This window comes from Lynx canadensis, chromosome C2, assembly GCF_007474595.2.
Source record: "Lynx canadensis isolate LIC74 chromosome C2, mLynCan4.pri.v2, whole genome shotgun sequence".
Lineage (NCBI taxonomy): Eukaryota > Metazoa > Chordata > Mammalia > Carnivora > Felidae > Lynx > Lynx canadensis.
Window position 1 is genome coordinate 133,594,952 of NC_044311.2, and position 18,777 is coordinate 133,613,728.

General features: G+C 35.1%; 1 protein-coding gene across 1 annotated transcript in view; it reads right to left on the reverse strand.

The window, feature by feature from the left end:
* The window catches only part of TMPRSS15 (transmembrane serine protease 15), a 121,872-nt gene that overhangs the window by 57,268 nt on the left and 45,827 nt on the right, over nucleotides 1-18,777 (reverse strand). Inside the window, exons 10-12 of the mRNA XM_032594595.1 lie at nucleotides 7,290-7,395; nucleotides 6,845-6,995; nucleotides 4,306-4,441 (exon numbers count right to left, since the gene is read on the reverse strand). Coding sequence (XP_032450486.1) covers nucleotides 4,306-4,441; nucleotides 6,845-6,995; nucleotides 7,290-7,395 — 393 coding nt within the window. The remainder of the gene's footprint in view (nucleotides 1-4,305; nucleotides 4,442-6,844; nucleotides 6,996-7,289; nucleotides 7,396-18,777) is intronic.

Consider the following 18,777-nt stretch of genomic DNA (forward strand, 5'->3'; position numbering starts at 1 on the left):
GGGGCTGAAGACTCATAAAACATACTTTTGGGTATCACATACTGTGTCATTAGATAAACTCTCTCCACCCAGAGACTAAAGAGTTAAATTGTCTGGTACAGGGAACTCTATTCATTTACAGTTGTTAAATTTTGTCATTTTTCTTTTTCTTGAAGCTGTTCTCTCAAAGATTTGTATTCTGATTAATTCCTTACTATGCCAGCAGGGATTTTCACTCCATACAGTATGTAAATAGCATGCAGTATTTTGCAAAGTGGTTGTCAAGGATAGATATTTTCCTTGAGGTACGTCATTTTAATCCATGCTGAAGCCTCTGACGTTCATGAGATATGTGTTAGTGTGGGGTGAAAAAGAAAAAAGCCCAGCTCTCACTTACAAGAAGAAGGTTCAAATTAAAGGTATTTGTGGAAAAACAATAGATGCACCTTGAGAAATAGTATCTCTCATTGATGTTTAAATAATGTTAAAGTCAGCAATTACTTTTCATCATCATAGTAATAGACAAGTCTTACACTATTACATATAACATTTAAAAAATTTAGGTTGTAATATAAAATGGAGTCTCCCATGAAAATTTTGTGTTTGGTTTCTCAAAATTTATATTCCATTCATATATTCTAGTGACCTATGAATGCATGTGAGTGCAGTTAATATGGAATTTGCTAGGGATTTAAATATCAAGTCATACTAATGATATAAAAGGCAAGTAGCTCTGCTAGAATATGAGCCTCATATAATTATAAGACAAGTAGATAGGTACCGATTCATTTCTATAGAAATGAAGAATTTAAGTTAGATTATTTAACTCAAAGTATAACGTTCTGTCTATGAAACCTTCCAAATTAACTTTGATTTGGTCTTTGGACATGGAAAATGGCCTAAATGATGGCCAAATAGAGCAAAATTGTGGAAATAAAGAGTGACTATTAAAATAGCTGAAACTATGGCTTATAATTTTTTTTCTTAAGTAGTTTTAACAGTCACAGAAATAAGTTAGGGACCTGAAGTGTGGATTTCTTTTTGTTTATTCTTATTCTATTTAGTAGGTATCTTGTCACGTATCACCCAAATTGTGTTGCAAGTTGACATGATATTTGTTTAATGGAATGTGTACTTTTTACAAGTGTTCTCAATACAATCCCCATGCTTGAATTATTTGTGTTAATGTCAGAGGGCAACAATTGTAGAGCTAATGCAACAGCAAGTGATTGAAGCCACAAAATGGAAGAATCCCTGTACTTACAAAAACTGAACTTAACAATTCTCCAAACTAGGCACAATGTGGATGCCTAAGAACAAAGGAGGAATTTTGCTAGTCAGCTACTGGTCTGGGATTATTTTCTTATTTAAATGCTCTATAAGAGCTAAAGAAAGGCTATTAGCCAGTCAGCCATGGTTTCCTTTTATTCCTGCTTAAACAAATCAGTGATCTGGAACCAGAAAAGCTCTGCTCAAATAAGAATTTCACTGAACCAATTGCAAATGGCATTAGAATGAAATTGTTCAGAATGCATTTGATGGTAATTAACATTTTCTGCTGTGCTAAATATTGCCCTGAAGTGAACCATTTGGAAACTGGAACAAATATACTTTGGGAAAATTCTAAAGTTTATATTTTAAAATCAGATAGGTCATTCTACCGTTATAATATCCCTATTGTTAAAATATGCAAGGATATCATGCTTCCTTGACATTGAAGTATTATTTTTTCTCTTTCTGACTAGACTAGATATGAGGACTGAATGGCTTATGTAGTTAAAGTTTTAATGTGGGAAATTATAATGAAGTTTTACTTGTATGTATGCTATTATGAACAAAAGTTATCTTGCATTTTTGATTTCAGATAATGATGAAATTATTATTTTAAAAATATCAAGCCTATGAAACTTAATTCCACTGGAAAATTTTTCTCGACCACTTATCTATGAATAGAGAAACACACCAGCAGAAAGGATTATGAAAATTGTTTTTAAATGATTGAAATATCAAAATAACAAGATGTTGGGGCACCTAGGTGGCTCAGTCGGTTAAGTGTCTGACTATTGATTTCAACGCACGTCATGATCTCATAGTTCCTGGGATCGAACCCCCTGTCAGGCTATGTGTTGACAGTGCAGAGCCTGCTTGGGATTGTCTCTCTTTCTCTTTCTCTCCCTGCCACCCCCTGCTCTCTCTTTCTTTCAAAATAAATAAATAAACATTAAAAAAAAGGCAGGATGTTTCTAATATTTGGTATCCATAGGAATTATTTATCAAACCAGTAGTAATTTTAATAATTAAAATGTGGTGGGTGTTTTTGCATCAGAATGTTCTATATAAGAATGTAATATATAAGTTTTATAGACAGATAAGGTGTGGGCTACCAACAATGAAGTCAAACAATTATTTTTAAACAGTGCTGGATAGCCCAAACTATTGTATTCATGGTGGTTTTTTCTCTATCCCATCCCTTCCTTCATTTCCAAATCTTAGTTCTGGTATCAAAATTTTGTTTTACAAAAATGTTTGTGTCACAAAAGAAATTTACAGTCAACATAAAAAGAAAGAGAGATCGGTTCAGGTCTAATAATATTTATTGATCTATTTGTGTGATGTTAAGAACCAGTCAGATAATTGTGAAGCAAAGGTGAGTAAGAATCAGAGTTTGGTGCCATGAAAGTCACTCCTTGCCACAATCTTGTGGCCAAATTATTATGTGAGAATGCGTGCTATTTTTCTGCCTTTGTTTCAATTTTATAAGTGTTCTACTGTCTCTTAATGTTTCCTTAAAGACTTCTCTAGTTCACACTTTCTTCTCCAAAGTCTATCACTTACTTTTCTAGTTCATTACTTTTAGGGGTACATAATTATATTTTGTCTTAAGTATTTATTTACATAGATTATATTTATTTGTTCCATGTATTGGTTACTGCTATGTATTACATTTATTATGCAATGCTTTTTACATAGTAGATATTTATAAAATTTGAATGAATGTTTGAAATATTGAGGAATTTATGTATAGTCTATTCAAGCATCTAAACCTGTTAATACGAAAGATGGTAAGAGTAAACTAGCCTTTTGGTAGAATGTAAGTACATTCACTATGGTGGCATGGAACCAGTGTGACAATGTATATGCTCTTAAACACCGGTAATTTATCTTCAGAACTTTTGAGTTGTTAAAGCCCCTCATCTGAAAGTCTGCTTTCTTTTTCTTTTTTTAAGGTAAAGATTGAAAGCAGAAAAACATGTAGTTTTGGAAGTAAAGTCAAATTTGGATATGTTCTCCAAGTTGATTTGCTGGTGTGATTATGGGAAGAGTTTCAAGTGCACTTGGAAGGAAATGGGAAATGGAAAAAGTGCTGTCTGTGGGCTCAGATCCATGGCAGAAGAAAAACATCCATGAGGTCTGATACAAGCAAAGTTGTAGAGCTAGCTCAGCTTCCAAGTACCATAATCCAAAGAAGGATAAAAGGTATGTTTTTTTTACATCAAAACTGCAATGCAGTGAAGACATCTCAATAAAGGCAATACCTGTTTTATATAATTTATCATTGTACCTTTTTTTTCCCTGCCAAATCCTGTAGTCTGAAAGTAGTATGTAGTTATGGTCTCCTTTGACATGCTAAGATGGATAGTAATGCCCCTTTGTCCTCTGAAATGTCATGTTTCCAATTTGTATTAAAAACACAGGTAGACACAGGCTCCATTTTTTTTTTTTTGTCTTAAAAGAACCCATAAGACAAGGGAAATCCTGGTCACTGCTCAGCTGAAACACGTTAGTGGCCCCATGAAGGGAGCACATTGCAGGGCCTTACGAAGGCATCATTTTAGGATAAAAATCTTTCATGTGATCTTGGTGTGTATAGTCAAAGTCCAGGCCCAATAATTGCTATTAAATTATTCCAGAAAAAGGCTGGGTGGGTTTCAAGCTTAACTAAACTCTTCTTGAGATCTAACATCATTGTTTAAGAAGACCATGAGAATCTTAAGGTTTTTTTCCCCAAAGATTCTCAGCCATGCCACATGGTCAATACAGCCTTAATTTGTATTTTAGTGAAAACAGGATGGAAATCAACACCTTAATTATTAAAAAAATATACTAACATTATTATAAATATTATGCACAACAAAGTACCAAATGATTTCTTTATGAGTGTATGCATAACATGTAATATTTTGTTAGCTTCCATTTTACTTATATTTTGAAGTCTTAGATTTTCAGTGAAAAAATATTAGACTAAGATAATTTAAAAAGTCAAATGAAGATCTACCTGAAAATATTAATGATTTAATTGGTAAAATACATGTTATAGTTACTTACTAGGAAGTTCTGGTGGAGGAGTTGGGACCAAAGTTGGTTCTGGATAAAGACTCACATTGCAAATCCCATATGTTAGGCTAATGTCATCCAAAGCTATATCACTCAGGAACTGGTTTTTAAAAGCATTAAAAGCAACCTGCAATTCAGAGAAGGATATGAAATCATTCTACTCTAATCTCTGACTTGGTTCTTGTGGCCCAACATTCTCTGGAGAATCAGTATTACCAACTCTAAATATAAGAGGGCAAGTGTCTGTACAATGGAATATTGATAGATCATGCTCTTTTATAATCCTTCTGCTGAGTCCACTCCTTTACTTATGTCCACTGGTGTCTTCCTTCTGAGTTAGGCAATATTGTCACAGTTTCTCTGTGTCTCTGTCTGTCTCTCTCTCTCATGATTTGTCATACTTTACTGGATTCTGCCACACAGCCACATTTTCTGGCATTTTCTTCTCACAGATTCCTCCCTGCAACACTATTAGAAATCCAGGTAGCTGTCTGTCTTCTTATAGAATACAAACCCTAAAGGGAAGACACACCAACTGAATAATTTAAATGAGAAAAGAAAGGGACAAGGGAAAAATGGGTATAATATGATCATTCAGGGCCAACTAGTTCTGATATAGTTCACCCAGAAAGCTGGTGTGAGATCCTGTGTGAGGGTAATGCTTAGAGGACACAGACCCAGACTGGGAAGAAATTTTCAAGTGGTCAGATGAAACATATTAGGTTCTTAAGGACAGTGAGTATTTTAGCTGAACGTTCCTGGATCCTCTTCTGTAGGAAAGACATAAACAGAATACCTGCTATACTCTAATTGCTATGCAAGGCACATTGTACACATTATCTCATTTAATTCTTTCAACACTATTATACAGTCATCCATTTACGCAATTGTTCATTCATCCTACCTACTTTATGCTAGACATAACTCCAAAGAAGGATTATTTTCTCCCTTTCATGTACGTGCAGGTTGAATTTCAAAGAGACTAAAGTGACTTAAGATTTCATAACAAAGTGGCAGAGGCAAGGTGCAACTATTTGTTGAACTTGCTGTTCTCATTCTGCCTGATAAGCTAACTTGGAAGAAGTGGGTGGAGTTATACTACTTTAAAAAAAATGTTTAATGAGTTGAGACAGATTTTGCCACTGCAATGCAGCTGTCCCCCCTTATCTGAGGTATTACTTTCTGCCATTTCAGATCTTCATGGTCAACCAAGTTCTGAAATAGATGATCTTTCTTCGGTATTGTTAGAAGGTCAGTAGTAGCATAAGGCCATGTCACAATGCCTATAACATTCACTTCACTTCATCTCATCACATAGGCATTTTATCATCTCACATCATCATAAGAAGGGTGAATAAAGTACAATAACATATTTTGAGAGAGAGCGAGAGGCCAGATTCACATTACTTTTGTTACAGTATATTGTTGTAATTGTTCTATTTTTTTATTAATTTTGTAAATCTCTTACTGAGTCTAATTAATAAATGAAACTTTTTTGTAGGTATGTATTTATAGAAAAGTACACAGTATATACAGGGTTTGATAGTATCTATGTTTTCAGGCATCCATGGGGGTCTTAGAACATATCCTCTGTGGACAAGTCAGGTACCATACTTATTTTCCTGCTTCTGCCATTTCCTAGTTCCCTTGATGTCCTATTTTCCTTTATCCTTCTCCGAATTATCAGAAAACAAAGTTGGAGAAGAAAACTTCACAGAAAAAATAAAAAAGACTTCAGAAGAAAGAAAAATGGAAGGAATGCAGACAAGTGTGGTTGATTATTGCCTGCCTTACACGAAATCACAGGGGCGAACTGAAGCCTTCACAATGACGATGTCTGTCCAAACAGACACCTACTGAGAGTTACACTCTCTTGTCTGAAATGACCCGATTAAAACATTGTTAATTTGGTCTATTAGCCTGTATTATCCTGTATTTTAATTGTAAACACCGTTAGGAAGAGAACACATTAAGCTGTTATCTGAAAAATTAATCCACTTTAATGTGAAATAAATGATCAGAAACTTCCCAATGATACAGCTTGTACAATTTGTTTCTAAAGGAAATATATAGATTAAGTCAAAGTAAGGCAAGGTGGATGGATACTGATGGGTGTGGATGTTCTAATAGGAAAGGATGATTCCCTAGAAAGTGCAGGGTTGATCTAGGTGGTGTTTGTGAAAGCTGAAGTCCTTGGTATGTAGGGGACATGGGAAGACATGGCCGACTTGTGCTAGAAAGTTGCTGAAGAAAACTGAAATAGATCACAAAGTTTCTATGGATTTTATCGCTCATTATAAGCAATAGTTTCATGTAGTAAGTTGTTTTTCTATAAGTGGTTTTAAATAAATGAATGGACAAATGAAAATGTAGGCACTCAAAATTAAAAAAAAAGATGAAGCAAGTAGAAAAAGTGACTTGGCTATATTCAGAAAAAAATAATTTTTTCATCATGTTACCTAGATTATAATTGTATCACCATGTGTAGAACACAAATACATGATTATAAATCACAAGGTATTTTGCCAACCTTAAATTCCACTGTTTCGTTTAATGTTACTTGTCCATAATTCCAATTTTCTCCATAATTTCCTTCCTTTTGGAAAACTGTCTTCTCCATGTTTTGGTTACTGCTGATATTAATGCTTAATTTATAGACATTTTCACCATACATATAATACCTAATTGGGAAACAAGCAGAAATTATTGGATTTCTACAATATTAGAATAAATGGAACTTAGGATTTTTCTAAATCCTTTACTTTCTCTGAAATACTCTATTTTTCCTTGAGTGAGAGCGTTCCTAGAGAAGGGGAGGGAGTCTCCCATCATTTTGCTATTTTATCTGTTGGATAAATAATAGCAAATGAATTAAAACTTGGGTGCCTTAGTAAAATCAGAGTCTGGCAATGTGACAAAGGCAATGTTACTCATTAAATAAGGCAGTATTTATTTCACATATGTCTATGACATACCAGAAACTGAGGCAGACTGGTTCCAAAGTGGGGTCTAAAGGGAGACTTAAGAGCCCTACTCTTTCTCGTCTCCCTCCCGGTCCAGTTGGGGTGGAAATGTAAAATCCTATAAAAACAAAAAAAAAGTTTTACTTCATTTAAATTACAGCAATTTCATTGTGTGAGATACATCATGTATAAGCAGAAAAGAGCAACTTTAAGGTAAAAATGTAAAGAGGGAAAGGGCAGTAGATGTGAATCCAGAGGGCACTATCTCTGCCATAAAAATTATTATTTAGGAACTCAACTCTCAACTTCCCAATTTATAAAACAAGACCCTTGAATTGGAGTATCACTAAAGGTATATCAATCTCTGACTTTTTATGAGTCCAAATGATTATTTCATCATATTATCATATCTAAACGCCACTTTAATTCCCATTTACTAGATGTTTTGATCAATTCCCTTCTTTAGAGACAATGAGTACATGAGAGTATTTAGATATGCTACTGGATTAACTCATGATACATGCAAGTATTTGTGCACAAATTTGAAGGCAATGTTAAGAGTTTCAAAGACAGTCAGTTTTTTCTTTCATGGACTATACTGCATTTCTCCCTATAAGAAGTTACCTGATTTTATAATGGTTTCATCTTCTATATTTCTTTGAATGAGAACTAATCAGATCACAGAAGAGCAGGAAGCATGCTAATCTACATAAAAGCTTTCTATAATAGCTCAAGCCACTGCATAAAGTCCTTTCTGGTCTGGAATTCATTATTCCAACCAATGATTTGAGTTATTTGAAGTGTGGGAAGAGTTGCTTGAGTGAGATCATCTTGAACACTTTCTTAGGGAAATTTATTTATTTATTTTATTCTTAGTTTGCAGCTTATATATTATGACAGAAAGCAGGAATCATGTTACAAAATATGAGATAAAGCAAATGACATATTGGGTAAATCTAATTTTATTAGAATGTTATTTTTTTATGAAACACTGAAATTTAGTGTTTATTTGAAATCAAGCATGTTCTCTCTTTGTGCTTTCCGACAGAAATTTTTATTTATTTATTTATTTATTTATTTATTTATTTATTTATTTATTTATACTTATTTTTTTTTAATGTTTTCATTTATTTTTGAGAGACAGAGAAACAGAGCATGAACAGGGGAGGGTCAGAGAGAGAGGGAGACACAGAATCTGAAGCAGGCTCCAGGTTCTGAGCTGCCAGCATAGAGCCCGATGCGGGGCTCAAGCTCATGGTCTGTGAGATCATGACCTGAGCCGCTAAACCAACTGAGCCACCCAGCTGCGCCCCAACAGAAATTTTTAAAAGCAATGCTGTATAAAATTCAACTCATTCATTTACAACATGCAGCATAAGGACAAGATACAAAGTAAAGTACTAGTAAAACTGCCAATAGATATGTCAATTTATATGTAGGTAAGTAAGGCAAAAAATTCAGAATAAATTAGTCTTTTATCAAGGTGAAATCATAGTCAAGTATATATATTTAAAAAAATTTTTTTTGAGTGTTTATTATTTTTTAAGGAGAGAAAGAGAGTGTGTGAGCAGGGGAGGAGCAGAGAGAAAGGGAGACACAGAATCCAAAGTGGGCTCCAGGCTCTGAGCTGTCAGCACAGAGACCCATGTGGGGCTTGAACTCACAAACCATGAGATCGTGACCTGAGCCAAAGTCGACGCTTAACTGCATAGTCAAATATATTAATAAATGTAATATTAAGTACATTCACTCGACTTAGATTATAATATGTAAAATGGAAATGAATGAATGTTTAACATTTTATATTAACATGTTACTAATACTTTATATAAGGCTGTGGCATTTCATGAGTACTTATTTTAGCTTTACAGTTAGTGCTCAATTATTCAACCTAGTAAAAAATGTAACATAGGAGATGATCCAGAGTCCATCCTTTAAATGCCAAATTCCAAAACCCGTTTGAATTGACCTTAATTTTAGTTGATTAAAATATAGTTGGGGAGGAAATGATTAAAATACTATTGAATGCCATGAATCAATAGTGAAATGGGTACCTTGTTCAGAAATATTTCTAGCTAGCAGCAATTATATACCATGAAAACTATTGTGCTTCTATTTATGTTTGGCCATGTTCATAGTCAATTAGTTATAAGAAATATTTTGAACCTATTGTTTACTCATTGAGCAGTAATATATATGGGATTTTCAGTCTCATAAAGATATCATGACGCTATGGGTTTTGTACCACTGTTCAGATAAAACTATTAATCATGTGGATCATAGTACCTTATGAATTTTGCATAAATACATTTTAAAAAACACAATATATTACATATCACATAGAATTGCATGTTTTGGAATATAACATAAAATAACATATTAATAAATATATAATAATAAAAATGGAAAAATAATATATTAAATATTTCTGTGATATCAGCTAAATTCTCTACTTAACAAATCAGAAGATGAAGAAAATTCTTCATAAAATTACGAATTTTTAAAATAGAATATTGTTTACATAAAAATTTACTTGTCTACCTCATGTCCTTAAATTTCATCTACAATATTTTCCTGTGGGGGTCATTTGCCTGTCTTTAACGTTTGTCAGATTTGCAGGAATCATTGCATTCAAGGCAGCCCATTCCATTTCAACACAATTAGAAAATTCTTTTCTTTTCTAAGAGTAAGTTATCATGTGCTTATTTTTTCAAATTTTGCTCCTCAGCCCATTAAGGATAAATGAATTTATGTTAACTACAAATGTTTAAGCTACTATTTTGACTTTTCTAAGTCTTCTCAAGCTTTTTTTCATCCTTTTGGCCTTCAATAATTTTAATATGGCACAATTTCAATTGCCTCACATTTGATAAGCTCTCAGTTGTACATCCGTCTGGTTCCACTCAGAATATGGAAACCAGAAGTTCACACAATATTTCTGTTGGAGTATCTTAGCAGGTGGACTAATAAGGACATAATACCTTGGGAGTATAATTTAAGTTATAATATCATTGAGACTATTTATTTTTAAGTGTGTCTCATTCATAGTTCTCTAACTCTCCATGAGAATTCTTCACCTCCTCCATCCTTGCCCTATAATGCCTCCTTCTGCACAATCTAATTGGTCCCTTATTTACCATCTGTTTATTTCCTACTAAACAAACATAAATTTACAATGATGGTTGAAGCTACTATACTATGACTCAGTGTCATTTTCTAGCCATAGTTCTTATAATTCATCTATTTACAGGTAGAACTTCTACAAAATTACATTATTTTGATTTTTTTCAACCCCCAGAAATGTTAAGACATATGGGCCTTTTTTCCCCCGTTTTTCTGTCCCTCTACGTCTCCTTACGATTGTACTTGTCAAAATCTTACTAATTTTTTGAAATCATTTAGCTCATATTGCCATTTCCTTTAGAAAGTGCTTATTGATCCTCCCAATCATATGTGTCCACTCCTTTTGAATTGTCTGTTGCACATGTACTTTCTCTGATGTCACTTAGTTTATCCGTTTTTTTCTTTTCTTTTTTTAGTTTATTTATTTTGAGAGAGAGAGAGAGAGAGAGAGAGAGAGAGAGGCAGAGAGAGAGAGAGAGGGTGGGAGAGAGAATCCTGAGCATGTTCTGTACTGTCGGCGTAAAGCACCACATGGGCTCCTTCCAGCTCACGACCTGGAAGAGATCGTGACCTGAGCAGAAAACAAGAGTCAGATCATGACCTGAGCAGAAAACAAGAGTCAGATGCTTAACTGACTTAGCACCCAGATGTTCCTCACTTAGTCTATTTTACTGTGTATTATATTCATATTCATATGTGACCTTTAAAACTGTTAGATTTGGGGAGAAAAATACACTTGGTTCATTTTTGAATTTTCAATATGGATTAGCTGAATGTTGCTTAATTTATTCTTATTACACCAATTTGACTTGTTCATTTTAAATTTATTAAAGTAATACACAAAAGGAATGATTAGATAGATATTTTTCATAATCACATGGGAATTTCTACGGTGAAATGATAATTTCTTCTAAAATCTTACAAATTTCTTGAAATGTCTTCAAGAACTCTTCCATTAGCCTCATAGCTTAAAACCCAGAAGATTGAATTTATTTTGTTAACCTAAGCATATAATGAACCTGTTTGTGGAGCTTTGGTTTTTCTTACTTCTTTCTATCCCTTTTACTGCTTATTTCCCCATGAACCAAACCTAACTGTTTCACACCCAACACCTCAAGTAAGGAGAAAAAGTGTTGGACACGTGCTAATGTGATATAGACACAGCAGCAGCTGGACAGTCTGTAGAACTTTGTGGAAACTTGGAGATCCCTTTCAAGAGGAAATTAGCCTGAAACAAACCATTTTGTGGGTTGTGAGCACCTATGTAAAATTAACTGAACCTAGGAGATAAACATTGTAAGTTTTACATTACAGAATGGTTCAAAATCAAGTCTATCAATATTAATAGACTTTGTATTAATGAATTTCCTAAAATTCAACATCACAGGAAAGCTAAGGGAATAAAGACAAATATTACTTTGAAAACACTAAAGTCATACTTATGTTAGAAGAAAGTATCTGTGCTACATGAAATGCAGATATCTAAAAGGCTTAATATACTTTCGAAAATTGAACAGTATAACTATTTTTCTCCCTAGCCTAACACTGAAAACAGCTCTGCAGTCAATTTTTATCTGTTGAATGCTTTTGCAACATGAAAAGAAAATAGTTATAATCCCTAGCATTTCTACAGCACTTTTTGCTTGCCATTTTCTTATTATATTTATTTACTTATTTTTTGTAAACATAGTAAGCAATTTAATGTTCAAAATATGCCTCTAAAGTCAGGTCCTATTATCATCAGCCCACTACCCAGATGAGGGAACTGAGGCAAAGAGGACAGATACCTTGCCTAAAGGGCAGAGCTGATTTAAACCTAGCTGGCTTCAGAGTCTCTATTTTAATGATGTTTTACCACTACACTACACTAGCCCCTAAGCATTAGAAACAATTATGATTTCTCCGAGAAAGACCAACAAAGAAACACTTGCTTTGAGCTGTCTAGCCCTTTTGTGACCCCTACATTTCTGAAGTTTTCACATGTTACTGACCTCATTTTCCCTGAATGTTCTGAACAAAGGAACCACTTCTGAGCTCCCCAAGATGCCGCCCTGTATCAGTGCCACCATTTCCACTGACTCCCTTTGCTTCTAAGAGGTGCAGAGAAACTCTGAGCATCCACACTGCACACATTTGGAGCCGGTGCTCTACCAGGAGACAGTTCTTTAGAAGGAACCGAAAAGTTAAGGGGCTTAGATGTTCTTCCCTAAAGCAATGTTAATTCAAAGTTTATCTGTTTCATTTAGACTTTTCTGTCATTTAAAGTGAAGGCAAAGAACAAAAATCCCCTGCATGGATAAGAGGAACAGCAGGAGAGATTTAATTCTCTTCCATTTCAGAGGTAGGATGTTCTGACACATAAAAAAGCAGGTTGGAAGAAAAAATGCCCCTGGGGGCGGGGAATGTCTGGTAGATTATGAAATCACTGGTAGGAGAGTTGGAGAGAACCTATTAAATCCTATCATCCATTCTCATTACACCACTGCCTCTGCTGGGCTCTGAACCGCTCTGACTTGTCTCATTTTAAATAACTCCTGCTACATGACTTTCTCCTGAGACTCCATTTCCGACCCAACTATTTAAAATCTTCACCTGACATTCAACCTGTTTCACTGTGGTCATTTTCATCTTATTTCTTTAGTTATTTAATCTGTTGGCAAGCTGAAACCATTTTTCACCTGTAATGTACTTCTATTCTTCAAATATCAGTGGAATTATTTTATCTCTTATTATGATGACATAAAAGTAGAAAAATGATCATTTGAACATCAAAGACTTCAACTACATAAAAGGTATCTGTCATAGTCAATAGATATAAATGCTTTCTGTACTTTCCTCTAACTACTCTTGTCCAAGTGTGGTACAGACATTTTTTTTTTTTTTTTTTTTTTTTTTACAATAAAGACAAAAACTGGTCAAATGATTTAACTGTTTTAGACCAGGCTTCTTCAGAGGGCTGGGGTGATTATCGCTTTGGGGTTAGTCTTTAGCTGTGCAGATTACTAATTTATCCATAGAGATCAGGCTCTGGGAAATCACTTATTCAAAGAAGAGTAACTATGTATTATACTATGCACGTCATTATTTTCAATACTAAACATTTTTGGTCTAATGGGATTGGCCAGCTACACAGAACACATTTTTGTTCAGAGCTCTGTATTGGTAACTAAGTTAGCAGAATCCTGTTGCCTTTCCTTTCAGAACCTGACCTCTTCTTACTGTATCTGGTCCCACTGATCTGAAAGTCCTATGGCCTCTTCTCTGGGTGGGGTGATAACTCTCCTCTGGTCTCCCTGACAACACTCTTGCCCTTCTATTCACTATTCTACGAGCCAGTGTGAATCCTATCACTTCTATGCTCAAGAACCTCCAATAACTCTTCATTTCACTAAGGAAAGAGCCAAAGCTATAGAAGACCCATCATTATCTGCACTCCACTGGCCCTGTTTATTCCACATCAGCCATGCTGGCCTCCTAGCTTTTTTTCAAATAGGTCAGGCATACTCCCTTTAAAGTTCTTGCTCTTCTTCTTCCTTGTCTGGAATAATCTATATAGTCAATTCCTTCCATTCCATAAAGTTTTCTTTTGAATGTCACTTTTCTATGAGATCCAACTGATCACCCTCTTTTAGTCTACACCAGCACTCCTGCACACCTGCCCTACCCGCCGTCCTTACCAAACTCTACATTTTCTCAGAGCACTCATTCACATTTACAATACCCACAAATTGTAATTATTTGTCATGCAGATTGCTTAGTTTCTATTTTGTAAGTTTTTAAATTAAAATTTTTTTCCCCTTACTATATATGTTACATAATCTCAGAAAATCTGGTTTCGTTTTACTCAAAGATATATACTGAGTGCCTTGAATAGGCACTGGGGCTCAAAAAAATATTTCTTGAGTAAAGGAGTGGAAGAATTATTCAGCTGGGGCTTTTAATGATGACTATGGAAATAGATTAAAAATAGATCAAAAGTAGTCATTTTTTATTATGCAATATTTTGATCAAGTTGAAGTAGTGTGATGAGCCATATTTTGTTATTCCAGGGAGGCCATTGTCCAAAGGAACAGGACTAGTCAGATACATTTTTGCCCTGAGAAAATGAACTCTTTAATGTCCTCTTTCCAGATGTCATTCCCAATGACATTAAATCAACTATTTACTTTTTAGGTTATGAAAATGAGAATATTGATGTCTGCAATAGAAGTGGCCACTGATAATATATTTAAAAGAAATTTTTTTAATGTTTATTTATTCTCAGAGAAAGAGAGAGAGAGAGACAGTGCAAGCAGGGGATGGGCAGAGAGAGAAGGAGAGAGGGAAGCAGGCTCCAGGCTCTGAGCTGTCAGCACAGATTCCTGATGCGGGGCTCAAACTCAGGAACCATGAGATCATGACCTGAGCCAAAGTTGGATACTTCGCTGACTGAGCCACACAGGCATCCCGGCATTGATAATATATTTAAATGCACATATCATCAGGTTATTTTTATGTTATAAGCAATTTCTCACAGTCAATAACTCATTCAGAAATTACTTATTGAGTCAGAGTTGAAGACATTCATTCATATATCCAAATATTTTTACATGTTAATTAGATTCAGGCACTGAGAAGGCACTAGGAATTCAAAGATGAAAAAGACAAGTTCCTCATTTCTGAAGAGAATACTGTAGTGAAAAGAAAAAAATAAGTAAGAAAATATAATACTACATAACAGGAAAAACAAAAGAGGTGTTTAAAATGCTTAACAGAAAGAAAGATTTTGACTTGGAGGTTCCAGACAGGCTTTATGGTGATAAGTAGTGATATGAGAACTGTGTGTTCAATGCCTAGAGCCCTATCAGGTTAGAGGCAGATTATAGTATGTGTTTTTGGAGTTGAACCATATTCTCATCCGTAACCTATTGACAAATCACATTGTTGGATGGATTTTGTTTAAGAAAATTAGCTAAATTCCAAAATTGCTATTCTGCCCTTTCTGTAATTTTCCTTACTTTGTAAAATATGCATTACTTCTAGATTTGAACTCTCCATTCAGTGATTAATTTGGTATTATAAATACATGCTTCTAAGGTTTTCATGAGCAGTATTCCCAGTATGATTTCCTTATCTTCTGATAATTCCCCATGATTTCTGGACTTCTCCATCAACTATTATCATCTCCAATGTTATCTTTCTACCTGAAATCCAACTGATATTCACATGAAGAGGTATTTACTAATCACAACCATTTCTCTCAGGACCATGCTTTAGAATCAGCTCTTCCACAGTCTTTTTTCTATGACTGATGTTTGTATCTCCACAATTTATATATTGAAACCCTACTCATCTTGTGACGGTGTTTGGAGGTGGGTAATTTGGTCATGAACGTGAATCCCTCATGATGGGATTAGTGACCTTATGAGAAGAAATAAGAGAGAGTGCTCTGTCTCTGTCTCTCCCTGACTCTCTGTCTCTCTCTGTTGTGTGAGGACACAGTGTCAGGGCAGGTGGCTGTGGCCCAGGAAGAGTGTTCTCATCAGAACCTGTCCATGGCGCCACCTGACCACAGACTTCCAAACCCCAAAACTGTCAGAAATCAATTATTGTTTAAGCCAAGCGGTCTTGGTATTCTGTCATAGAAGCTTACACAGACTAAGCAGACTAAGACAGTTCTTCAGAAGAAGGAGATCTATCTCTATATCTGCATTCTAAGATAGCATGACCTTGTATACTGAAAATGTAGGAAAGTCTTTAAAAACTATCAGTTAGTAAACAAATTCAGCAAAGTTGCAGGGTCCAAGACCAATATACAAAACTCAACTGTATTTCTATATGCTAGCAATAAACAATCAGAAAATGAAATAAAGGCAAAGTAAACCAAAGTTCAGGAAAGTTGATTGCCTCCTATGCATCCAGTTAGTAAATAATTAGTGGTAAATCTAGGACAAAAACCTATGTCTTTTTTTTTAACTGCTTTTATTTTTTATTTTTTAAAATTTACATCCAAATTAGTTAGCATATAGTGCAACAATGACTTCAGGAGTAGATTCCTTAGTGCCCCTTACACATTTAGCCCATCACCTCCCACAACCCCTCCAGTAACCCTCAGTTTGTTCTCCATATTTATGAGTCTCTTCTGTTTTGTCCCCCTCCCTGTTTTTATATTATTTTTGTTTTCCTTCCCTTATGTTCATCTGTTTTGTCTCTTAAAGTCCTCATATGAGTTAAGTCATGATTTTTGTCTTTCCCTGACTAATTTCACATAGCATAATACCCTCCAGTTCCATCTACATAGTTGAAAATGGCAAGATTTCATTCTTTTTGATTGCCGAGTAATACTCCATTGTATATATATACACCACATTTTCTTTATCCGTTCATCCATCAATGGACATTTGGGCTCTTTCCATACTTTGTCTATTGTTGATAGTGCTGCTATAAACATGGGGGTGCATGTGTCCCTTTGAAACAGCACACCTGTATCCTGTGGATAAATGTCTAGTAGTGCAATTCCTGGGTCGTAGGGTAGTTCTATTTTTAGTTTTTTAAGGAAGCTCCATACTGTTTTCCAGAGTGGCTACACCAGCTTGCATTCCCACCAACAATGCAAAAGAGATCCTCTTTCTCTGCATCCTCACCAACATCTGTTGTTGCCTGAGTTGTTAAAGTTAGCCATTCTGACAGGTGTAGGGTAGTATCTCATGGTGGTTTTGATTTGTATTTCCCTGATGATGAGTGATGTTGAGCATTTTTTCATGTGTCGGTTGGCCATCTGGATGTCTTCTTTGGAGAAGCATCTATTCATGTCTTTTGCCCATTTCTTCACTGGATTTTTGGGTGTTGAGTTGGATAAGTTCTTTGTAGATTTTGGATACTAACCCTTTATCTGATATGTCATTTGCAATTCTTCTCCCATTCTGTCAGTTGCCTTTTAGTTTTGCTGATGGTTTCCTTCACTGTGCAGAAGCTTTTTATTTTGATGAGGTCCCAATAGTTCATTTTTGCTTTTGTTTCCCTTGCCTCTAGAGACGTGTTGAGAAAGAAGTTGCTGCGGCCAAGATGAAAGAGGTTTTTGCCTCTTTCTCCTCGAGGATTTTGATGGCTTCCTGTCTTACACTGAGGCCTTTCATCCATTTTGAGTTTACTTTTGTGTATGGTGTAAGAAAGTGGTCCAGGTTCATTTTTCTGCATGTCGCTGTCCAGTTTTCCCAGCACCACTTGCTGAAGGGACTGTCTTTATTCCATTGGATATTCTTTCCTGCTTTGTCAGAGATTAGTTGGCCAGATGTTTGTGGATCCATTTCTGGGTTCTCTATTCTGTTCCACTGATCTGATTGCCTGTTCTTGTTCCAGTATCATACTGTCTTGATGATGACAGCTTTGTAGTATAGCTTGAAGTCTGGGATTGTGATGCCTCCTGCTTTGGTTTTCTTTTTCAAGATCGCTTTGGCTATTCGGGGTCTTTTCTGGTTCCATACAAATTCTAGGATTATTTGTTCTAGCTCTGTGAAGAATGCTGGCGTTATTTTGATAGAGATGCATTGAATATGTAGATTGCTTTGGGTAGTATCGACATTTTAACAATATTTGTTCTTCTTATCCAGGAGCATGGAATCTTTTTCCATCTTTTTGTGTCTTCTTCAATTTCTTTCATAAGCTTTCTACAGTTTTCAGTGTATTGATTTTTCACCTCTTTGGTTATATTTATTCCTAGGTATTTTATGGTTTTTTGTGCAACTATAAATGGAATCATTTCTTGATTTCTCTTTCTGTCGCTTCATTGTTGGTGCATAGGAATGCAACCTATTTCTGTGCGTTGATTTTATATCCTGCAACTTTGCCGAATTCATGAATCAGTTCTAGCAGTTTTTTGGTGGAATCTTTTGGGTTTTCCATATAGAGTATCGTGTCATCTGAATAGAGTGAATGTTTGACCTCCTCCTGGCCGATTTGGATGCCTTTTATTTCTTTGTGTTGTCTGATTGCAAGGGCTAAGACTTCCAATACTATGTTGAATAACAGTGGTGAGAGTGGACATCCCTGTCTTGTTCCTGACCTTAGGGGGAAAGCTCTCAGTTTTTTCCCATTGAAGATGATATTAGAATTGGGTTGTTCATATATGGCTTTTATGATCTCGAGGTTTGCTCCTTCTATCCCTACTTTCTTGAGGGTTTTTATCAAGAAAGGATGCTGTATTTTGTCAAATGCTTTCTCTGCATCTTTGAGAGGATTATGTGGTTCTTGTCCTTTCTTTTATTGATGTGATGAATCACGTTAATTGTTTTACAGATATTGAACCAGCCCTGCATCCTAGGTATAAATCCCACTTGGTCATGGTGAATAATTTTTTTAATGTTGGATCCAGTTGGCTAATAACTTGTTGAGAATTTTT